Source organism: Lactuca virosa, chromosome 6 (assembly GCF_052849685.1).
Source record: "Lactuca virosa cultivar CGN04683 chromosome 6, Lactuca_virosa_CGN04683_v6, whole genome shotgun sequence".
Classification (NCBI taxonomy): Eukaryota; Viridiplantae; Streptophyta; class Magnoliopsida; order Asterales; family Asteraceae; genus Lactuca; species Lactuca virosa.
Genome location: NC_136431.1, coordinates 130,277,944 through 130,301,580, shown reverse-complemented (window position 1 = coordinate 130,301,580; position 23,637 = coordinate 130,277,944). Strand labels below are relative to the sequence as shown.

Here is a 23,637-nt window from a genome sequence, read left to right as displayed (position 1 = left end):
GCAACCCTATAAACCTTGGATCTCTGTTTTCTCTATTATACATGCAAATATTAACTATTCCAATGTTTCATCCTAACTAGCATATTATGAAGCACATATACTACAAAGTTCTAGTTAGATGACATACCTTTTGATGTAGCTTGATGTCTTCAAGCTTTAAGAGCTTAGCCCCAATAGTGTGGAAGCCTCAAATGGAATCACAAATCACCAAAACACCTTGGAAGAACTTGAGAGAATATGTATGCACACTAAAATCGGCCCACTCTTATTTTCACACACTTGTGCCAATTTTGTGAGCCAAGGACCCCTTTATATATTATGGAGGATTAGGGTTACATCCATGTAAACCCTAATACCCATGACCTTTCATTTACATAGGATCCATGGGTTAAAAGCTCCATGGACCATCCATGAAAGCTTAGCTCAACCTAAATAAACTTGGCCCATTCCATATATATAAGAGTCCATATTTAATTAGTTCTTTTTGATCACTTAATTAATTCTAAATTAATTCTTGATCAATACTAATTAAATAATATGATTCCATATTAATATATTAGAACTTATAATATATTAATATAAATCATAAATATACTATTCTCAAAAGACTATCCATATAAATTGTGCCGGTGAAATGCAACCCAAATGGACCATGCCGGGTCAGGTCAAGTACATACCAAATATAGTTATGGACTTAGACATTAATCCAACAATTTTTGCTTAAAAACATCTGAATGAGAGAATGGACTAAAGGGACTCGACGAGTTGGTGAGCAAACTCGACGAGTTGGTTAGGATTTTCCCCAATAGTCTGGACACGTGCAAACTCAACGATTTGATGAGACAACTCGGCGAGTTGAGTTGGAGTTTTCCTGATTTTCTGAGAACAGGAGGAACTCGACGAGTCGCATAGATGCACTCGACGAGTTCGGACAACATGGACTGTTGACTCGAGTGATGACTTCCGTTGACTTTTAGGGTTTGGTCAAGTTATGGATTATGGAGACCATGAAGGGGTAGAATGGTCTTTCACCCTTTCCGAGAGTTGGAAAAGGGGTTAGCTTAACATCTTTAATTTTGTTGTTATAAAGTGTTAATTAGAGATGATTATGATATGTAGGCGGAGTTTAGACCGATCGTTGAGTACGAGACCTACTGGCTTACTTACGAGGTGAGTCTTCTCACTATACTTACCTGAGTGGTAATACTGTGTGACCGGAGGGTCTTATTTGAGTTAGTGGGCGGAGGGTCTTATTTGAGTTACTGACCGGAGGGTCTTATGTGATATGCTTTTTGTCCTTGTGAATTATGATGTATATTATTTTGTGCCTTATTGAGTTAGGACCAGAGGGTCCAAATCGAGTTGTGGGACTGGAGGGTCTTCACTGAGATACCGAACTGGAGGGTCTGACCCGAGCTGTGAGACCGAAGGGTCTTCACTAAGACACATGATCGGAGGGTTCTTATTGAGATATAGCCATGAGAGGCTAATTATTTGCGTGTGGTATTTTTAGGAACTCACTAAGTTCGTGCTTACAGTGTTGTGTGATATGTGTTTCAGGTACCTCTCAGGATCACAGGAAGGCGCCGGCTTGATTGTACACACCAGGTTGAGATTATGTTGTTTTGAGGATTCTGGGATATTATCAAACATTTTGTTGTCTTTTGTTTTGAACAACTTATACATTTGGGTTTTGGGAAATGTGAGATTGTGTTTTATGTGATTTTAAAAATGAAAATTTTGCTTGAAAAATTAGAGTGTTACAGGTGTGGGTAAAAAATGACTGTTGAATGGTCAAAATATTATATATATATATATATATATATATATATATATATAATAAACCTTTCACCCTTATTTCTTCGAACCAAAACCAATTTTTTATATCTTTCTATTATTTTTTTCTCTCAAAATTAGTAGAAAATGCCATCATCTTCATCTTTGGAAGATTTTTAAATTATTTTAGATGTTGTTGTCGCTTGTGCTCAAATGTCGGAGCAAACGTATGAGGCTTTATGTAATAACGCAACCGAAAGTTCTCAACGGAGAACACAAATATATATTCATAGAAACCATGCAGAAGCCAACCAACGCTTGATACAAGACTACTTTCATGAGAATGCCACTTTTCAAGGGTACTACTTTCGAAGGCGTTTTAGAATGTTCAAACGTTTATATGAATGTATAGTCGAAGATTTAACGAGGGAGTGTAGTTTTTTTTCCAACAACGTCCCGATGGTAGAGGCACACCCGGTTTCACTCCCTTATAAAAATACACAGTCGCACTTCGTCAATTAGCATATGACATCACGCTGGATGCGTTGGACGAGAATTTTAGGATGTACGCTAGGACCGCACGAGATAGTCTCCATTCTTTTGCAAAATTGTGATTGTGTTTTATGTTCCAAAATATTTACGTAAGCCTACAAGCAATAACATTTTACAATTGCAAGCTCATTATGCTAGCGTACATGGCTTTCCAGGAATGATAGGAAGTTTAGATTGTCTCCATTGGGCATGAGAAAATTGCCCTACCTCACACCATGATCAATTTACCAGAGGTGATCATGGTCATCTAATACTTGAGGCGATGACGTCACAAGATCTGTGGATTTGACATTTTTTTTGGTTCTCCTGGTTCGATTAACGACATCAACGTTCTTAATCGTTCACTTATATTTAACAACATATATGACATATTTGCACCAGATTCTTTTTTTAAAGTGCATGGAACGCCATATAAGTATGGTTATTATCTTATTCATGGGATCTATCTTGAGTATGTTGTGTTTGTTAAATCATTTCCGTGTCCACATGGTTCTAGATGGAAAAAATTCAAGAGAGCTCAAGAAAGATCTTGGAAAGATGTCGAGCGGGCTTTTGGAGCTCTTAAGAAACGTTGGTAAATATTGAAAAAATAGCAATTTATTTCAGCGAGGAAAAACTTCAAGAAATCATATATATATATATATATATATATATATATATATATATATATATATATATATATATATATATATATATATATATATATATATATATATGTGTGTGTGTGTGTGTGTGTGTATCATATTGCATAATATGATTATTGAAGACGAAGGAAGAGCAATATGCGAGTATGACGAGCAGGAAACCATCCCCGAGACATAACCAATAAAAATTGGTGATGACGAGTATATGGACTGGAGAGTAGAGATACGTTGCACTGAAACATTTCACAATCTTTGTCCGGACTTGGTGGGACACAATTACAAAATTCAACACATTAACCTCAATTTGGATCCCTTGGATGACTCGGAAGACGAGTTCTCGAAGAATGACTTCATGTAGTATGTTTTAGTTATTTTATTTGTGTTTTTTTAAGTTATTTTAATCATTTCATGTGTGTTTTTCGTTTAAGTTTTGTAGGATTTTTTTATGCGATGTTATTTTTTAAAAGTTTAAGTAATGCAATGCAATGTAATGTTTTTTTTTTCTATTTTGAAGTAATGGAATTTTACGTTTTTTTTTATTAACAATGAAGTTTTATTTAAATTAAATTATTAAAAGCATATATTTGGCACAACTTCTTGGGTGTCGCAAGGAACCGTACTTTTGTGGTAAAAGCTGGCGTAACGCTTATATGAAAGTGAAGGGAATACGGTTTTGTCACCGTTCCCTCTGACCATATATAGACGTAACGCTTATAAGACACCCCTTACATACCTTATTGACATTTTTATAAAAAGTCAACTTATAATTAACTACTCATAATCAGTTTTTTCGGAAAACAATACAATTTCAACCAATAAAAATATTTCAAAAATTAATTAAGATGTCTATATTGTAGAATGGGGTGTCTTTTTAACCGACCGGTTTTTTAAACAAGACATAACTGCACAAATGGTCCCTGTGGTTAGCTGAAAATTGCCACTTTGGTCCAAAAAAAGTTTGGACTAGCACCAGAGGTCCAAACTTTTCATTTTGTTGCAAGTTTGATCCAATTTGCTTTAAAAAATTTTATAATGACGATTTTACCCTTACCTTTTCCTTTTTCATTTTTATTTATTTATTTAAATATTTGACTGATTAAAAAAATTTAAAAGAAAATTTAAAAGAAAAGACAAAACTCTCTCTCTCTCTCATAAACGACCACTTTTTTTTGTGAAATCCAAAAGGAGGAAGCAGCCTCCATCACCCACTCATCGGAGAAACATCATCCAAACACCCCTCGTTGCTGCTTCATTCCCTGACCACCGGTGACACCAAGAAATAACCCAACACCACCGAGGACCACCTTGCTCCACCACGTCACCACCGCAGCTGCCCACCACCCTCTACCCTCCCCCCCCACTGCCTTTACCGATCAAACCCAACCCAACTTCCTTCCCTTCACTTCGTTCTCGGCAGAAGGAAATCAAAACAGGAGGAAGCAAGGGCAGCAACGAGGACGAACCGAGAATGGGATGGCGCTGATTACATCTGAAAAATAGATAGCGGGTTCGATTGTGCGCAATTTTCCCAAACGAGAACGAGGACGAACAGATATGAACTGATGGAGAAGACGAACCGAGAATGGGGATGGCGCTGTAAACCGATCTTGATTGTGCGCAATTTTGCCAAACCGTTGTTTCTCTTTCTTCGTCGGATCGTGCTAGGGTTTGCACTTCTTCTCCGTCGGCGCTGCTATGATAGCAGGTTCGACTTGTTGAAGTAGTCACTCGACGATTTAGGGTTTGCCCACCACCCTCTACTCCCCCGTTTCCTTTCTCCGACCAGGTGGTGGTTTCTGGTGGCTAGTATGGTGATGAATGTGAGGGAGTTTGGTCTCCTGAATAGTGGTTAAGATGGATACGAGGCACACTCATCTCCTCGGATGTAATATGATCGGAGAAGATGAAGTTGTGGGTTGTGCCTGATGATGTTGAAATTGGTGAGGATGGCCTGCCAGAGGCGGCGGTCGGTGGTTTATGGTGGATGGTGGAGGTTTCTTTGGTGGGGAAAAATAAATAAGGTACAGAGTAAATGGATTTCAACGAGAGAGAGAGATTTATTTTTATTTTTATTTTCTTGTTTTTTTTTTAATCAGAAAAACAAATAAGAAAAAAGATAAAATCATATTAACAGGGACATATCCGTCATTTTGAAAATAATCGGAACAGATTGAACCAAAGATGAAACAAAATGAAAGTTTTGGACTACTGATGCTAGTCCAAACCCTTTTGGACAAAAGCGACAATTTTCGACATACCACATGACCATTTGTGCAGTTTAGTCTTTAAACAACAAAATTCCTTTTAAAATGATAAATGCTTGTCTTTTTGCAAGCGGGCCTTTATCTATAACTTCGATTCCTTCTCATTCGCTATCTGCAGAAATCGCATTAGAACTTACAGCATCGAAAAATGGCAGGATTATTCGACAAGCAAGCAGATGCATATTTAGATGCACGCCCAACTTATCCCGTCGACTGGTACTCCATGTTAGCTGATCGGACTTCCTCTCATTCTCTTGCCTGGGATATCGGAACCGGCAACGGTCAGGCGGCGATCGGTGTTAGTCTTTCTTCATTCCCTTCTCTATCTCTTCCCATTTCTTCAATCTTTGTTTGTTTGTTATGATGATCTCTTTCAAGTCAATGATTCCCAATTTGCTTGAATGAAGCTAGCACTAGATCCCATAAACTGTGAACCCTATTAGGTCAACGTTTATTCTAAAACTGATACTGTTATCCAGGTAGCGGAGCATTACGATCAAGTGATTGGTACCGATGTGAGCGAAGCTCAATTGAAACTCGCCAAGCCCCATCCTCGAGTCCGATACCTTCACACTCCGCTGACTTTGTCCGACGATGATCTAATTAACTTAATCGGCGGTGAAAATTCTGTAGATCTGGTAACCATAGCTCAAGCCGTACACTGGTTCGACCTCCCGAGACTCTACTCCATAATCAATCGTGTTCTACGAAAACCAAACGGTGTATTTGCTGTTTGGGGGTACAACGACTTTGCCATAACCCCTGAAATTGATGCAGCACTTAAGCGCTTCCATGGAACTACGATTCCTTATTGGAATGAAAAGATCAGTTATCTATTTGATGGGTATCAGTCGTTGCCTTTCCCCTTTGAGAGCGTCGGATTAGGGTCTGAAGGGAGCCCATTGAAACTTGATATACCGAAAGAGTTAGCGTTTGAGGGCGTTTTGGGGATGTTAAAGTCTTGGTCGGCGGTGGTGACTGCTAAAGAGAGAGGAGTTGATTTGTTGTCGGAAAGTGTGGTTAAAGAACTTGAGAATGTGTGGGGTGGATCGAAGTTGGTGAGGCATGTCGTTTACAAGGGTTTCATGATTGCAGGAAGAGTCTGTCGCTTGAAAGTTTGATCTTAGAATGTGATCCCACCAAATGGTGTGTGGGTGTTTTCGTCTGCATGTGACGTGGAATAACCTTTAATAGTGAAAACTATTTTGTTTTAATCAAAACTTATTGATCAAATGAAAATTCGTGTTTGCTTAATTTGTATTTTGACAGTGATTTTATATTGACAAAATTGCAAAAATGTCCATGTGGTATGCAAAATTTTGGGGTTTTAGTCCAAACCACGAGTTTTTTGGATCCATGGTCCTTTTGGAGTAATTTGTATATGGTTTTGGTCCCTGGACTTAACTCCCGTTAAGTAGGATCTGTTAAGCCCCTCATGTGCCTCACACGTGAGGGTAAATTCGTCATTTCATATGTAAGGGACTATTTTTGCATAATCCGTTTTTTTGGCTTATTTGACCTTTGCCTCTCTCTCTCTCTCTCTCTCTCTCTCTCTCTCTCTCTCTCTCTCTCTCTCTCTCTCTCTCTCTCTCTCTCTCTCTCTCTCTCTCTCTAATAAAGATGGTAAACGATGTTGAGTAGCTTAATTTCTAATAAAGATGGTAAACTTAGGGCATCCACAATCCATTGAACTCTATAGAGTTCAATGAATTGTCACATCATCCATTAAACATCTATACAACACCATTCATAACTCATTATACACCTATTCAATCATAATCATCACTTTATTATTTCTATTGAACCATTCAATGATCATTCAATTCCTCCATTGAATTCTACTTTATGTCATCACCCACACTCCATTCAACTCTCATTCAATCCTAATCATCACCCTATTCAACTATTATACTACTTGCATTGTGGACGCTCAAAGTGTCTATTTTTTTTAGTGGGCCAAGGGTAAAAAACCCTAGTTCGTATTTTCTCTCTTGGGAATAGGATGATGGAGTGTGGAACACGGGAAGCACTGAAATCAAACAAATGATATCCCTTAATCGACTAGAAGGAGCACTGAAACCGAACAAATCAACAGTAAGTATTTCAAAAAAAAAAAATTTGTATCAATTGGGAAGAAGAATGATTCCATAAGCAATTTATAGGTTTGTTTAGGGTTTCCGATCGCCAGTTTCTTATTTTCAAAACCATTTTAACACATTGCAATTTTCTTAGTATGTTAACCATTTTCACGTGTAATAAGAAATTTCGGCAAAACCGTATTTCTAGTTCATGTTGAAAATGTTTGTTTATTTTGTTCCTGATGTAAATGACTAGTTATTTGTTCTTGACGAAAATCCTTCGTAATCCCCTATGATTTTTATATGTTTCTCATAATCATGAAGTTTGGCGGCTTGATCACTGTGGAGGTGTTCTTTGAAGGTGTTTTTACGCAAGGTCCCTTCAAATATTATATTGGACGCTTCGTACTGGTAACTGAAATTGACTTTTCTTCCATGGATTTCTCCCAGTGTCAAAAGTTCCTACAAACATTGGTGAGATAACCTTGTCGAAGTATGTACTATCAGGTCTTGAAAAAATTTTTAGCTTTAGGGTTGCGGGTATTGGCATTTGACAAGGATTATTCAAGATTTATTGATCATGCTTATGTAGAATTAATCTTTAAATTTACGACCTACAAGATGATTTGACTTTTTACGTGGAGGAAGAAGGATTGAATGTTAGTGATGATGAGGACTTGGTTTTTTTCTGACAATATATCATTGGATCTTGAAGTTAAAGGTGACGTGGTCAGTTTCAAAAACACCATAGGGGATCCTTTTTTGTGAAAATTATGTGGTAACGATGAAGTATAATCTTAAAATAAGGCAGTGTTTCCTGATCAAGATCTAACCATTCCTTGGAATCATATGGTACCATTGAAAGGGATGAAGTTTGAGAATCCAAAGCAACTAAAACATTTAATTACCACTTATGTTGTAGCAAATGGTTATGCTCTTTGGTATGAAAAGAATGATTCTTCATGTTTGTTGGTAAAGTGTGGAAATGGAGGATAACCTTTTAGACTATGGGTCACTTGGATGGTTCAAGAGCAGGACCGTTCCAAACATATTTTGGGCCAGAACGAGAGAGAGGAAAAAAGACCCTTAAAATACACAAATTTCATTAACCTTTTTTATAATAACTCAATAATTGAAATACAATTATTTATACTAGCTTCTAAATATAACATTTTCGACTACAAAAATCCATATATTTAAAGGAAAATACTTCTTCTAGCTTTTTGAAATGCAAAATTATTATTGATATCTTCAACATCGATCTTTTCTAACATGTCATTAATAAAGTCGATAAAATTTTTGGGCCCCTTTCAAAGATGGCCCTGGATGGTCACCCCAATTGCCCACCCTCTCTCTAGGGCAATCATGTTCAAGAGCATACCTTCCAAATAAAATTTCTTATTGATGGTTACAACTATGCTAGGCAATTCAAGTTAGGGTCTTTAGTATCATATGCATAGATAGCTAAACATTATGCAAAAAGACATTTGAGAAAAGCCATATATAAGTTACAGTGAAATACAAGCTAGTATAAAAGAGAAGTTTAACCTGCAAGTGAATTTGGATCAATGTAGGAGAGCAAGGAAAGAAGCAACGAATGAAATGGAAGGTACTTTGCAGGAACATTATGCAAAGCTTTGGAGCTACTCTAAATATATTAGAAGATTTGATCTTGGGTTAACTGTTAGTTTACAACATAACAATGTACTTTATAAAAAACCAACTTTTATGAGATTTTAACATAGTTTTTGTAAAATGTTTGAATTTATGCTCATTTATAGCAATGCACTTTATAAAAATCAGCTTTTATGAGATTTTAACATAGTTCCTGGAAAATGTTTGAATTTATGCTCATTTATAGCAATATACTTTATAAAAATAAGTTTTTATGAGATTTTAACATACATTCTGGAAAATGTTTGAACTTATGTTTATTTATAGCAATGTACTTGAAAAAAATAAGTTTTATGAGATTTTAACATAGTTTTTGGAAAATGTTTGAACTTATGCTCATTTATAACAATGTACTTTATAAAAATCAGTTTTTATTAGATTTTAACATAATTTGAAAAATGTTTGAAATTATGCTTATTTATAGAAATGTACTTTATAAAATAAGTATTTTATGAGGTTTTAACATAGTTTCTAGAAAATGTTTAAATTTATGCTATTTATAGCTATGTACTTTATAAAAAAAAATAGTTTTTTATGAGATTTTAACATAATTTCTGGAAATGTTTTAATTTATGCTCATTTATAGTTGTGTAATTTATAAAAATAAGTTTTTTGTGACATTTTAAACATACTTTATGCAATATGCTTTTATTTATGATTATTTATAGTAGTTTGCTTTTATATAAATCAGTTTTTTTGACATTTTGAACATAGTTTCTGGAATATGCTTATATTTATGCTCATTTATAGTAGTCTACTTAATAAAATTAGTTTTTTTTGACATTTTGAACATAGTTTCTGAAATATGCTTGTATTTACGCTCATTTATAGTAGTGTACTTTATAAAAATCAGTTTTTTGACATTTTAACATAGTTTATGAAATATGCTTGTATTTATGCTCATTTATAGCAGTGCGCTTTATAAAATCTATTTTTATGACATTTTAACATACTTTTCAATAGATTTTGGAAAATCGAGTCAATTGATTTTCATGAATTTGAAGCAAGGTATGGAAGACATGCTTATATGGTCAACATAGAGTCAAGGACATGAATGTGTAAGGGGTGACAATTAACAAGATTACCATGTATGTATGGAATGGGTGCATTCTGCTACATCAACCATAATATCATTAGATATATACCTCCACGGTTTTCAACGACCATGTTTCTTAATGCGTATATGTAAATGTAATTATTAGCACTATATTTACATATTTTATAACTAAAAATTAACTTATAACAATATACTTACATGTAAGGGTTGAGGCCAATGAATGACAGTTCGATGTGGCCTAAGACTTTATGCATTCCACCATTGCCTCCTAAAAATAGACGGATGCTAGGACGGCCAACAATCAAAAGGAAAAGGCACCCATCAGAAATAGAAGATCAGCCATCACTTCGTAAAAAGGGAGTGCTTATGTAACGCCTTGTTTTGCAATTAATTATTCCGAATTAGGTTTAAAAAATAAATTATATAACTATATAAATAGAATTATATTTCTAAGTTGGGATAAACGAATTAAATGAATAAAAGGCATTATACTGATTTTAAAAGATGAGTTTATAATTAAAATAAAATGGCATGATTAACTATCGTGATTATTCGAATGCCTTAAAGAGATAATAAAATGTTTTTAAAGGAATTAAAACAAAATTAAATAAAAAAGGACAATAATAATAATAATAATAATAATAATAACAACAACAACAACAACAACAACATTAATAAGAGGAAATATAATTCCAAGGGGTATTTTGCTATTTAGGGAAATATTTTTTGTAGAAAGAGATTGAGTTAGGGCAGATTTCGTCAATTTGGCAGCTGTTTTTGCCAAATTCAGAGACTTTGTCTCCTGGTTTCCTGCATCGCAACATCAGATGCGCAGGGGGGGGGTCCTCCTTCGTTTTTATTTTCTTGCAATCTTATTCCCTTCAATAGCAAACCCTAAGCATCTTTTGGGAGTGTTTTGTGCGGATAGAGAGAGAAAGAAGGATCATGAGATCGAGAGAGTTAGAGAGATGGTTGCTGCCACCGGAAAAACGAAAGGGAGAATAAGCTCTATCTATCGTCGCTGGAGTTCTCCTAGCTCCGCAGTTGACGTCAGAGAGAGAAGGGAGGAAGGACTGGTGTATTTGTTTCCTTAATATAGCTTTATAGTGGTATAGTACTTTCCTTCTTGCTTACTTTCTTTCTTCTTTCTCTTCAAACACCACACACGACCACCAACCACCATCGCCGACTGTGGTGGTGGCAGCCTTTGGGAAACACTCCACCACCACTATGATATCAATTGTTTGGTAGTGAGGTCACTTATATGTTGATTTCTTTAGCTAAGATGTTATATATTGCAAGTATTTCATTCAAGTTTCTAGTTCTTTTCCTTGTTGAAGATTGATTGGTGTAAAGGTGTGTGTACACCTAATGACCACAATATCACCACCAACCAATGGGGGCTGATGTTAACCTCCATTACCAATCATGCTTTGTGCCATTAAGTGCTTAATGAGCTTGTTGATGTTGTCATATTCTTGGCTAGAATTCATTGCAAATATCCTTCTTCTTTCTTTGGATTTGTTCTTGGTGTGAGGGTTTTCACCACCCAAGGACCACCATGACTCCACCATGTCACCACCACTTCATGGTGGTTGAATGGTGTTGTTTCCTTTCAGTTAATTATGAATGTTATGTACTTAATGGGTATGGTTTGATAACCAAACTCATAAATCATGAGCTTAATGTGAATAAGAGTAACGTTTTAGCCAATTTGTCTAAGCTCTTTATCCATTAAGTCATCTATTTTTGGTATTGAAGATTGTTGGTTTAATATCATATTTAACTGTTTTTTATTGTTTTTGGACTTAACCATTAAGGACTTAATGAGTTAAGTGGAATGTAAACTCAAACTCAATGGTTTTGCTAAAATTCTGAAATTGTTCACTAGCTTTGAAAAATCATAATTAAATCTACAAAACTCCAAATTACATAAGGTTTCTTCCTAGAGTTTTGTAATTGTGTCTAGTTTATTCTCTAAAAAATTCATAGTCTGATTCCACACAAAAATTTACAGTTTTCACTTTGAATGCACGTTGGTCCATAAATTTTACTGATCACTTGGGTCTTTTTGTAAAAATCATAACTAAATTAAGGACACTCCATTTTTAATGAGGTTTTTCTCTATTTGTTCATAATAATGTTTAGTTTCTATAATAGATTGGAATTGGTTTGATTCCATTCCTAAGTTGGATGGAATTGGAATTTCTTGCTGATTGGTCCAGAAAAATGTTGTTTTCATTGGTCATTTTGTAAAATAAATAAATAAATCTAAAAAAATCTAAATTGCATGAATCCAAGGGCTGAGTTTATGTGAGAGGGTCTAGTTTGTCATATATTTTTTCAATGTGATAATTCTCATCCCTTATAGGGTGTTGATGGCCATTTTGCTGATTGGCCCAGATAATTGGACAATTTTTATAGTTCATTTGTTAAATCATATAATCTGATAGAAAAATAAATAAAGCATGTTTTTTGCATATATGGAAAGCTAAGTGAATGTTATTAATAATTAGTATCAACCTTTCATGGGGTTGGGTTTGAGAGGGGTAAATCGTCCGTGTGTCGGTTTTCATAATGATTTAAAAAGTAGTAATAAAGTGTAATGTTAAGTATTATTAAGTAATACTTAAGGAATAAACTAATTAGGGGTTATTGATGCGTTGTAGGCGTTCAGAGAGGGACAATGTTGGGTCAAAATTATGGTTTATACTTTGCTTTTTGGAGCAATTGTATTTTTATGTAATATTTTATTAGTTTACGGTCAGGTTTACGGCCAGGTGGGTGTTTACGGCCCAATGGGTGTTTACGACCGTAAACCCATTTACGGCCGTAAACCCATTTTCGGCCCATGCTTCTCATGTATATATATATATATATATATATATATATATATATATATATATATATATATATATATATATATATATATATATATATATATATATAGGGGTGAGGGGTGTGAGGAATAGATTTGATGAACGTTAGAGGAATGTAAGAACAAGGAGCTAATGTGTGTGTATTTGAAGGTGTTCTAGAGAGAGAAACTAGAGAGAAGAACAAGTGTGTGTTAGTGTGTACGAATCTCATGTAAAGGATCATCATTCTATTCATTAATACATTGAGATTCATATTATTCTTCTTCTCCTTCTCTTCTATTATTGATCTGACATCATCCGTTTGATTGGGATTCCGCACCATCAAACGGATCTGATTGATACACAAACATTTTGGGGACTTACAATTGGTATCAGAGCTTGGTTGTATCAGTCAATTTTGTCAGATCTGGAGCTTATTTGATCTTATTTTTGAAAGATTTATGCGTTTTTGGATAGATCTCTGAAAATTAGGGGGGTTTGTTCTTCGTGTTTTTGATAAAAAGGGGTTTTTGATCGAGTTTTGGAGCTTCAAAGTCGAAAAAACGTTGTTTTTGGTCGTAACCAGCGAGGGGGTGGCGGCCTTTACGATCACCAACTAGGGTTTCCGAGGTTTACGGTCCGGAGTTTGCGGTCCGAGTTTACGGCTCCGGAGTTTACGGCCGTAAACAGGTTTACGGTCCGAGGCCTCGGAGTTTACGACTCGCACATGTACGGCTCGGGTGTACGGTCAGCAGCAGTTTCTGGTTCGCACCAGGTCCTCGCATCGCGTCGTCGGTCTTCGCACCTCGCATCGCTTCGCACCTCGCCTCGTTCAGGAGCCTCGGTCTCGCGCCTCGCACCTCGTCCTCGCAAGCAGCAGCCTCGCCTTCGCATCTAAAAAATAGGAAGCGGATTTGGAGGTGCCGGGGTTCGAACTCGGGACCTCTGATTCATTTCTTCACGCGTCTTACCAGCTGATCTAGCATGCTAAATGGAAGAACACTTCGAAATTTAATTCATAAACACTCCCTTTCACATCTAATTTCAAAAATTTGACACTTTTAACCCCAAAATCAATTTCCTTTTATTTCAAATTCAATTTTCAACCCAAAACTTTAATTTTTAATTTTTGACTTTTAATCTTGACTTTTTACTTAAAATTTTGACTTTGACTTTTAAAATTTGACCTTTGACTTTAAACTTTGATTTTCTCGTTTGACTTTTAAATTTTCAAATTTAGCTTTTCGGTTTGACTTTTAAGTTTGATTTTTTAAGTTTTACTTTTAAGCTTGACTCTTTAAATTTGACTTTTAATGGTTTTTGAGGTCTATGAGGGAATTGAAGACATGAAAGAGAGTCGTCAGGAGATGTTAAGACAAAACTTCAACATGTTCAATTATATCCCTGGAGAAACCCTGGAAGCTCAGTTGCAGCGATTTACTACACTTACTACTGAGATTAATATAGCTGGGATTTTCTTGACTAAATCTGAGATAAATAAAAAGCTGCTGAATGCACTTCCGAAATCGTGGGATATGAACGTGGTTGTCATCAAGAAGACAAAAGATCTCAATCGTCTTAGTCTTGCTGATATAATTGAAGAACTTGACGCTTTGAAGTGTGGAAAAACAATGAGTTCCGCAAACCTTCCGGTCAATGAAGTTTCATGTTCTCAATCATGTGAAGTTTCATGTACACTATCTAGTGAAGATACGATTAAATTTCTTCGGGTACAAATTGATTTATTAAAAAGAGAAGTTGAGGACCTGAGATATGAAGGATATCAACTCGGGAAAGGACAGAAACCCCTGAAGGCTGAATTAGAAACAAAAATAAAGGACTTTAAGAGAATTCAGCAAGACTACAGTGAAAAATGTGAACATTATGATTGTATCAAGAGACAAAATGTTGAGTTAATTACTGAGCTTGATACATTAAAAGGGAAATTTGAAACTGCAAATTTTGATTTTAAAAAGTTTGATGTATCAAGCGAAGTACTTGCCAACATGATAGACCATTGCATGCAATTTCAAGATAATTAGTCAAAGGGTTTAGGATACGATAATGTACCTCCTCCTTTTAATCATACATATCAGTATCAACCTTTGTCTAAAGAGGAGATTGCCAACGAACCATTCATGGTTTATGGTAAACCATCTGGTTTTGTTTCAGGAGGATTTATTAATGTTGAAAATACTAACGTTTCTACTTCCCCTGCAGATCAATCCTTAAATCAATCCAAGCAAGCAGCTGAAGAGAGTGTGCCTGATAGTAAAGTAGCAGAAGATGAGAACAAGGAGAAAACCATTGAACAAACCAACATCTCCTTGAGCTCTGAATCTGTTGCTTTGAACTCAGTTGCTTCTGATCAACCTGTTGTTGAGAAGTACAGGCCACCAAATCAAGTTAAACAGAATGCATGCTGCAACTGTGCATGTGAGAAAAGCAAGAAACAAGGCAAAGATACGCCACCAGGGGCAGGAAGAAACAACTTCACAGTGAAGAAAAAGACATGTTTTCACTGTGGAACACCTGGTCACATTGCCCGAAACTGTCCAAATCGCGCATACGTTCCCTACTACGCACAAGGATGGCAAAACGCGCCAAGAGGGAGATATTCCAAAAGAAACCCCTCAAGGTCACGTTCAGACAATGATGACTGGAATGCGCAGAAGAGCAAAAATCAAACTCCAAAGGACAAGAATCAAAATCCCAAAGTCAAGAAGGAAATGCCGACCAAGAAGCCCAATCCAAGAGATGCTCCAGTGAAACAAAGATCGGTTAGGTCAAAGTCATCTCAACGGCCGACATCAAGATCAAAAGCAAGCACTGAGCCACCCATCAGATCGAAAAAGAAATGGGTTAAACCCAACTACAAATGGGTTCCAAAGGCTCACTCTCCCAAATCTTCTAACGATTCTAATATTTCTTCATCTTCTGTTTGTGATAAACAGGATATGTCATGGGAGAGAGTACCGTGCAAGGATGAAAAAGGTCAACCCAGTTTCAAAATGGACTGGGTTCCAAAGACCAACTGATCCCGCTCTGTATCGGAGCAGCTATGGAGGCATATCATCAGACTTCGGTTTGTTGGTAGTGGTTGTTCCAGACACATGATAGGGGACATCTCTCAACTGTACAACACTCAGAACATTATTTGAGAGTATGTGTCCTTTGCGGGAAGGGAAGAAAGGAAGGGAGTCACTCACGGGGTTAGTGCTTAATGACATGAAGAATTTTTGGATCTGTTCTGAGATTACGCGTGCTGTTCTCAGACCTTCTGGATGCAAATTCAATCGGTGACTTACGGTTTGAGTTTTCTTCTCTATACTCCTGAGTTTTTCTTAAGCTGATTCGCTTTAAAGACTAATTTTTGTTTTAGGATAGTTTAAATTTGCGCATTTACTTTCGTTTCTCTCCTATGCACAAATTTAGGGGGAGAAATAAAAACAAAACAAAAATTAAAAAAGTTTATAAAAAAAATCCAAAAACATTAGAAAATCAGAAAATCAAAAATATGTTGTTAATGGAATGTGCTTGCAGGTGATGTTTTGGGAAGTGATATAATCATGTGATAACAGGCAATCTGAATCTGTGTAAGGGACTGAATCTGAATTGTCTAGGCTCTGTGTTCGATGCGCTGGTAGGCACGAAAGATTTAAAATGGACTTGACTAGGCATAGATGAACTTAAGGAATCTAGAGACTTGAAAAATCTTGACCTACATAGATCCATTTAGCCTGACAATACGACGCTCATATAGGTTGAGCAGGGAGATATACATGATAATCCACCGGTCACACTAAAATAATCTGTATCTAGAACTGTGGTTTAACTCTTCCTCGATGTACGGACTTTGTCCTTAATTCCGGTATTGATGGGGCGACTGGGGAATTCCGATAAAGTAGGTCTGTAGGAAATTATTTTCTTGCTTTCTTTCTGTTAGTCATATGTTGCCTCCTCTGCGTGATTGAAATACATCTGACCTGGACTGCAACATATGCAATTCTATTTCTCTGCATCTTCTATCTATGCAATTCTTCTTGTCTGTTAGTCATATGCTGTCTCCTTTGCGTGATTGAAATACATCTGACCTGGTACACAACATATGCACCATTCTACTTCTCAATCCCTCTAAATATGGTTAGTCATATGTTTCACCCTCTGCGAGATTGGAAGAGATCCGACCTGGGTGTATAGCATATGCATTCTAAATCTGACTTCTCTCATAATAATTGTCTGCTCACCTAAAGTAAGGAGTACTTTGGAAGTTCCTGATTATTGGGGTATGTCAGGAAGCGGGAAACATGTTCTAGTACATATAAAATTGAACAATCACTAGGTTGTCTGTAGATCTCGCTGCTCAATTTAGGTGGACAACAATATCTTTGGTCGTCGTCAGCTGAATGGTCCTTAAGGAATATTATCTAGGAACTTAGGATCACATTGTCTTGTCACTTATAGTATGTCCTAATTTTGTCACAATCTCTCGTGTTTAAGTGGACCACAATACCGGCGATTGACCAGATCTATTCATGAAGGGAGAGGTACTGATAAACGGATAAAGGTTGTCTAAAACCTTTGATCCCAAATCACTCTTAAAGTTAGATATCATTTTATTTTTGTTAAATTTGTTCATAGTTTCTTCTAATTTAAATGTTAGGGGAGAATTAAAAATTTTAAAAACCAAACAAAAATCAGAAAATTAAAAATCCAAAAATAGTGTTATTTCTGTTTTATTTCTTTTTCAGAAAATATGAAAAATCCAAAAATATTGTGTGCTAAATTTTCTTTTAGTTTTGTTTTGTCTTGAAAAGTGAATTCAGGTGAAGATGAAACTCATGGAGTTTGTGTCGAAGATTTCTGAGCCAAGGCTTCATCCGTGATCATCGAAGAATTCTCATTCGAAGGAGCAAGAAATGAAGATAATTCTTTCAACATTCAATCTTTCAACCCCAGAAGCAAGGTGAAGCTGCACTTGAAGATTATGTGACGGATTGCATTGAAGCCTCCTCAATCAGTCTGCTGCTATCTTTGTACCTGCTGAAGTGATCTAGAAGTTTAGTTCTCTCTGATATTCTCTCTGAAGATTCTCAAGCTGAAAGCGGTATCTTTCAAGAATCTTATCAAGAAGCCTCCTCACCCAACGTACGTTCAGAGTCAAATCTTGAAGAAATGTCCAACTGCTCAAGATGAAGTCATTCATTGATGATTCATCAAGTTCATCTTGAAGTTGTGAAGAATTTGAAGATAAATGCTGAAGCCAAGCTTACAATGAAGATGAACAAGAAAGCCAACTACTTTTTAGGGGGAGCTTGTTGGGTCAATTAAGAAAAGAAAGCTATAAACCAAGGGGGAGATTGTTGGGTCAAAATTATGGTTTATACTTTGCTTTTCTGAGCAATTGTATTTTTATGTAATATTTTATTAGTTTACGGTCAGGTTTACGGCCAGGTGGGTGTTTACGGCCCAATGGGTGTTTACGACCGTAAACCCATTTACGGCCGTAAACCCATTTTCGACCCATGTTTCTCATGTATATATATAGGGGTGAGGGGTGTGAGGAATAGATTTGATGAACGTTAGAGGAATGTAAGAACAAGGAGCTAATGTGTGTGTATATGAAGGTGTTCTAGAGAGAGAAACTAGAGAGAAGAACAAGTGTGTGTTAGTGTGTGTGACTCTCATGTAAAGGATCATCATTCTATTCATTAATACATTGAGATTCATATTATTCTTCTTCTCCTTCTCTTCTATTATTGATCTGACATCATCCGTTTGATTGGGATTCCGCACCATCAAACGGATCTGATTGATACACAAGCATTTTGGGGACTTACAGACAAGCTCATCTAGCTCATGTATGTAGTGTTGCTCGGACAATTTGTTAACAAGTGGATCGTATTGGTTAATTCCTTCAAAAACTAGTATGTGTGGGTTCAACTGTTAGTTTCAGGCAATTTTCTCACTATACCACATATCCCATTGTATTTCCTTTTCATGGTAGGATATAGGTACTGTTAGACTACAAGTATGCTAGTGCCCTAGGGTAAGTTCTTGTTATGCCTTACAGTTAGAACATTTGACGCTTTAGTATGCTAGACTGGAAGGGCCTTGATTGTTGATCATATGATTCTGTGTGGAGGTATGTTTGGCAAGGTAACTAGGGAAGGCTAGTGCCAAGGTAATGTACTATGTTATTTGTGCATGTGTTTATGCTATATGGATATGAGGTAGTGATAGCTTGGGTTATATGTAGTCTAAGTTGGATAGCCTGAGAACTCATGGTCTAATGTCTGATTGTGATGTTCTTATCTGATTGTTCACTCTCGGGTGGAACATCTGTTCGACTGTCTATCTGATCCCTGACTACAGACGACTTTATGTCTTGTGTGGAAGACCAGGAGATGACTCTTGGTAGTAGGGGGTTGGGTTGGGCTCGTTATGTATAGTTGGGCGGGGCCCGTTATGTATGGTTGGGCAGGGCCCGTTATATGAATTGGGCGGGGCCCATGAACTCTTGGGTTGGGCCCAATGCACATGATGCATATATGTGATTAGGATGTTTGGTTACTCGACGTTAGAGTCGGGATCTTGTGTTGATGTGTTGTATGTATGATGGAATATGTGGTATACTGGAAAACTCACTAAGCTTTATGCTTACAATTGTGGATTAATTATTTTGCAGGTTGTTCGTGAAAAGAGCTAGGCAGGACTGTATACACACATCAAAGAAGTTCATTTTTTTGGTTTTGTAAATATAACTCTGATATCGTATGGTTTACTTTAAAAGGATATTTCTAAATGACAATTCAAATAATGGTTTTAATCGGTTAATCTATTTAACAAATTTAAAAATCTATTTGTAATTTTCGGGACGTTACAGCTTATTACTTGGAGCATTTACAAAGCTAGAGGACATAACAAAACTAAATGTTATAAAAAGGAAGCAGATATTTCATAAAACACTCACATTAATATCTCTGAAAATAGTAATTAACTTTAATTTTCATCTTTAGATACTTCAAATACAAAACCCATAAAGAAGATGAGACCCAGGAAGAAGAAGATTATGAATGAGAAAAATAATTATAAGCCATAAATTTCTGCAAGTCGACATAAATGACATATTAGATGAGGAATTTATGGTTTATGTAAGAACCTGAAATTTAATTAAAGTTGACTTTTAGTCAAATATTAACCAAAAGGGAATTTGGTAAATTATGAGAAAATATGAGAATATGAAGTGGTAACTTCATGAAAATGGCCAAGATAAATTTAAGTGTAACGTCCCAAAAATAATGACATAAAATTTTCGTTTTAGATTGATAAATCGTTAATACATATCATTTCCATAAAACCAAGGTAATCAAGATTTAGCAAAACATCATCGAATCAGAGTAAAACACAGAATGCGGAAATATGTGGTGTGTGCTCTACAATCATCCCGAGCTCTTTCATTTGAAAGCCAAAGTACCTCAAACATAAACTGAAAACTGTAAGCACAAATCTTAGTGAGTTTCCCAAGATAAATCATACCACACATACATAAAATCACATACTGGGCCCCGCGCGGCATCAGATCCCGTCCGGCATCGGTACCCACCCGCATCAAGCCCCGCTCGGTAAACAAATTTGTCATTCACCAAGCCCATTTGGCATCAGGCCCCGCCTAGTATAAGCATATAATATAAACACACAACACATGACATAATCACAGAGATAAATAACATATAAACTAGCCTTCGGGCCCCGCCCGAGATCGGGTCGTACCCGGTAATCATAAAACACATACAAATAACTGACATACAATATAATCATCAGGCCTCGCCTGGCTTCGGGCCTTACCCGGTAAACATAAAACACATAACACATGCAAGAGTCACGCAGACAACAAGAATACTAAGCATAACAAATCATGGGTTGGCATTGGTGCCTTCGACCCGCTAAACATAGTGAGGAGACTCACCTTGCACTGCCGAATCACACAGACGATCCCTGGCTGTTGGCTGACAGATCCCCGAACTGTTAATATCAAAACAACACCAAATCAACCTTTGGGTCCCAATCTATATCCATAAATACATACTCAGGGTTAAAAGACCATTTTACCCTAACGTAGCTTGGTCTAAGACTAAGGCCTAAACTCAAAATCAAAAAGGCCCAAAACCCAATTAATCACCCAAGTCCAATTATGGCCCAATTTTCCAAATTTGGCCCAAACCCCTTACATGGGCCTCACCCTAAAGCCCAATCATTATTCATAGTCCAAAACACTTGCTCAGATGGCCCATTAATAACTCAAACACCCAAGCACAAAAGAAAGCCCAAACTTGAAGACCAAAATGCAAAGTCTCATCTGACTGAGTATGCCCTGCGTACTCAGTGGGTACGCTAAGCGTACGCCCAAGAAACTCAGTACACCCCGCGTACGAGGAGGTATGCCCTGCGTACTGACCCTGCCCACAACCTGTTCGATTAGGTCTCTAAGCCCATAACTATAACTGGTATGTACTTGACACGATAGTAGCATGGTCCTTTTGGGTTGCCTTCACCAGTGCAATTTGATAGGATGGACTTTTGACAATAAAGTTATTTGTGATTTATTAATATATTAAAAGTATAATATATTAATTGAGAAATCATAATATTTAATTATTATTAATCAAGAATTAATTTGGAATTAATTTAGTGATTAAAAAGAGACTGATTAAATATACGAGAACTGATTAAGTAAATCAATGATTCTTGTAGTGTGGGCCAATGATCCATGGTTGGTTAGGATGGGCTAAAAGGTTTAACCCATGGACCTAAGTAATATGAAGGGTCATGGTGCATTAGGGTTTGCATGGATGTAACCCTAGCCTTTGTAACACTATAAAAGCAAACCCCTAGAGCTAAAATCGGTTGCCCATTCATTCTAAGAGAGTGATAATCGATTTTGAACTAACTAGCCTATTCTCTCAAGCTCCTCTTGCATTTGGTGTTTGTGACACATTAGAGTCATCACACTAGAGGTGCTAAAGCTTTCTAATGCCAAGAACTACAAACTACATCAAGAGGTATTCATCCAACTTGGTTTTTATGTTGTATATCCTCTATTGTATGCTAGTTAGGATGTATGCTTTGGAAAATTGAAATTGCATGTATAATTAGAGAAAACAAAGATCCAAAGAATCTAGGGTTCATGTGCACCATAGGAGTGTTATAATGCTTAAAAACCAACAGTGTTATCAGAGCCTAGGATTGTTTTCTATTATATTTGATGCTTGGTTATTTTTTAAAGCTGAAAAAACCGATTTTCTGGCCTCTGACTGATGAACTCGTCGAGTCCATGAACGGACTCGACGAGTTCACTCATTAAAAGGGCAACTCGACGAGTCCAGATCATGCACTCGTCGAGTAGAGGCTTTTGTTTGCATAATTTCAAGTTTTTGGCCAAAATTTGATTAGGATCATTACCACAAACTGTTTTGTATCATCAAAATTGTATTTTCTTATTTGGTAATGATGATTCTCATCCAGTTAAAGGACAATTGTCAAATTTTAAGACAATAAGATAAATTTTTTTTTATTTGATATGAATTGCCTTGCTATATGAGTTAGATTAGATCAATAGTAAATTATATGATAATGTTGTTAGTTAAAATTGATCTAAGTTGTTCTTGAAGTGAGTTTTGTAACTTGTCCTCAAGTTATATGAAGAGTCTCATTCATGAATATTAAAACTCATAAGTTTTCATAAGTTATGGAAACCAAAAGTTGTGAAAAGTTACAAGACTTGCCCTCAAGTTTTGGAATTTGTAAAGTCTCACTAATGAAACATTTAATTCCAAACCTTAGAATTTTAAGAGTTTAAAATTCAACCCTTATACTATTATAATATTATAAGTTTAATTATATATATTGTGACAACCCGGAATCCCTATCTATAAGTCATCTCGATCAATGAAAGCCATACTTGTTTCTGTTACCTTTTAGACCTGTTAAGGGTCTGTTTGAGAGTTTCTGAGCCTAGGGTAATGTATGAATGGATGCTAGGATGAGTTAGCTCGAGATCGGGAGGCTAGATTCGAACCAGAAAACCACTCACAAGGTGTTCACGGCCGCAAACCTGTTCACGGCCGTGAACCCTCCTTCTATATATATATATATATATATATATATATATATATATATATATATATATATATATATATATATATATATATATATATATATATATAGAGTTCCTTCATTTCTTCTCATTTCTCCTCCTCCCAACCGTGAACACCCCCATTCTCTCTTAAAAAGCTTCGACCGTGAACCCTCCAAAGCTCCAAAAACGTAAGTGTTTCAACCTTAAACTTGTTATACTTGAAAGACTACTAGATCCTAGCCTTGATTCTTCATGATTCATCACCATCTTCATGAACTTGAAGGGATCACGGCCGTGAACCCTTCATAAGGGCCGTGAACCCTTCATAGATTCATAAGGGCCGTTAACACCTCATGAGGCCGTGAACCCTATACGGCCGAAAACCCATCCATTGGTGGCCGTAAACCCCTTCCAAGCTTCTATTTGTGAGCCTAACACTTCATTTAGGGTGTTTCCTACAATCTTAGGTGGTTTCCTATACTTGTTAGTAGTTATAACCACTAAATGAATACACATACATGTTAATATGTGTTTAATAGGACCGTATTGTGCTCGGGACTCCACTTAGCATACCAAGGATCCTATCTTTGTCATTC

At 36.3% G+C, this 23,637-nt stretch overlaps 1 protein-coding gene across 1 annotated transcript; it reads left to right on the top strand.

Moving 5' to 3' along the window:
• Positions 1–5,302: 5,302 nt before the first annotated feature.
• On the top strand, positions 5,303–6,490 carry LOC145120932 (S-adenosyl-L-methionine-dependent methyltransferases superfamily protein). Its single transcript, XM_079056721.1, has 2 exons — positions 5,303–5,534; positions 5,716–6,490. Exons 1-2 carry the CDS (start codon positions 5,385–5,387, stop codon positions 6,355–6,357), a joined length of 792 nt encoding a protein of 263 aa, XP_078912847.1. The 5' UTR covers positions 5,303–5,384; the 3' UTR covers positions 6,358–6,490.
• Positions 6,491–23,637: the final 17,147 nt, after the last annotated feature.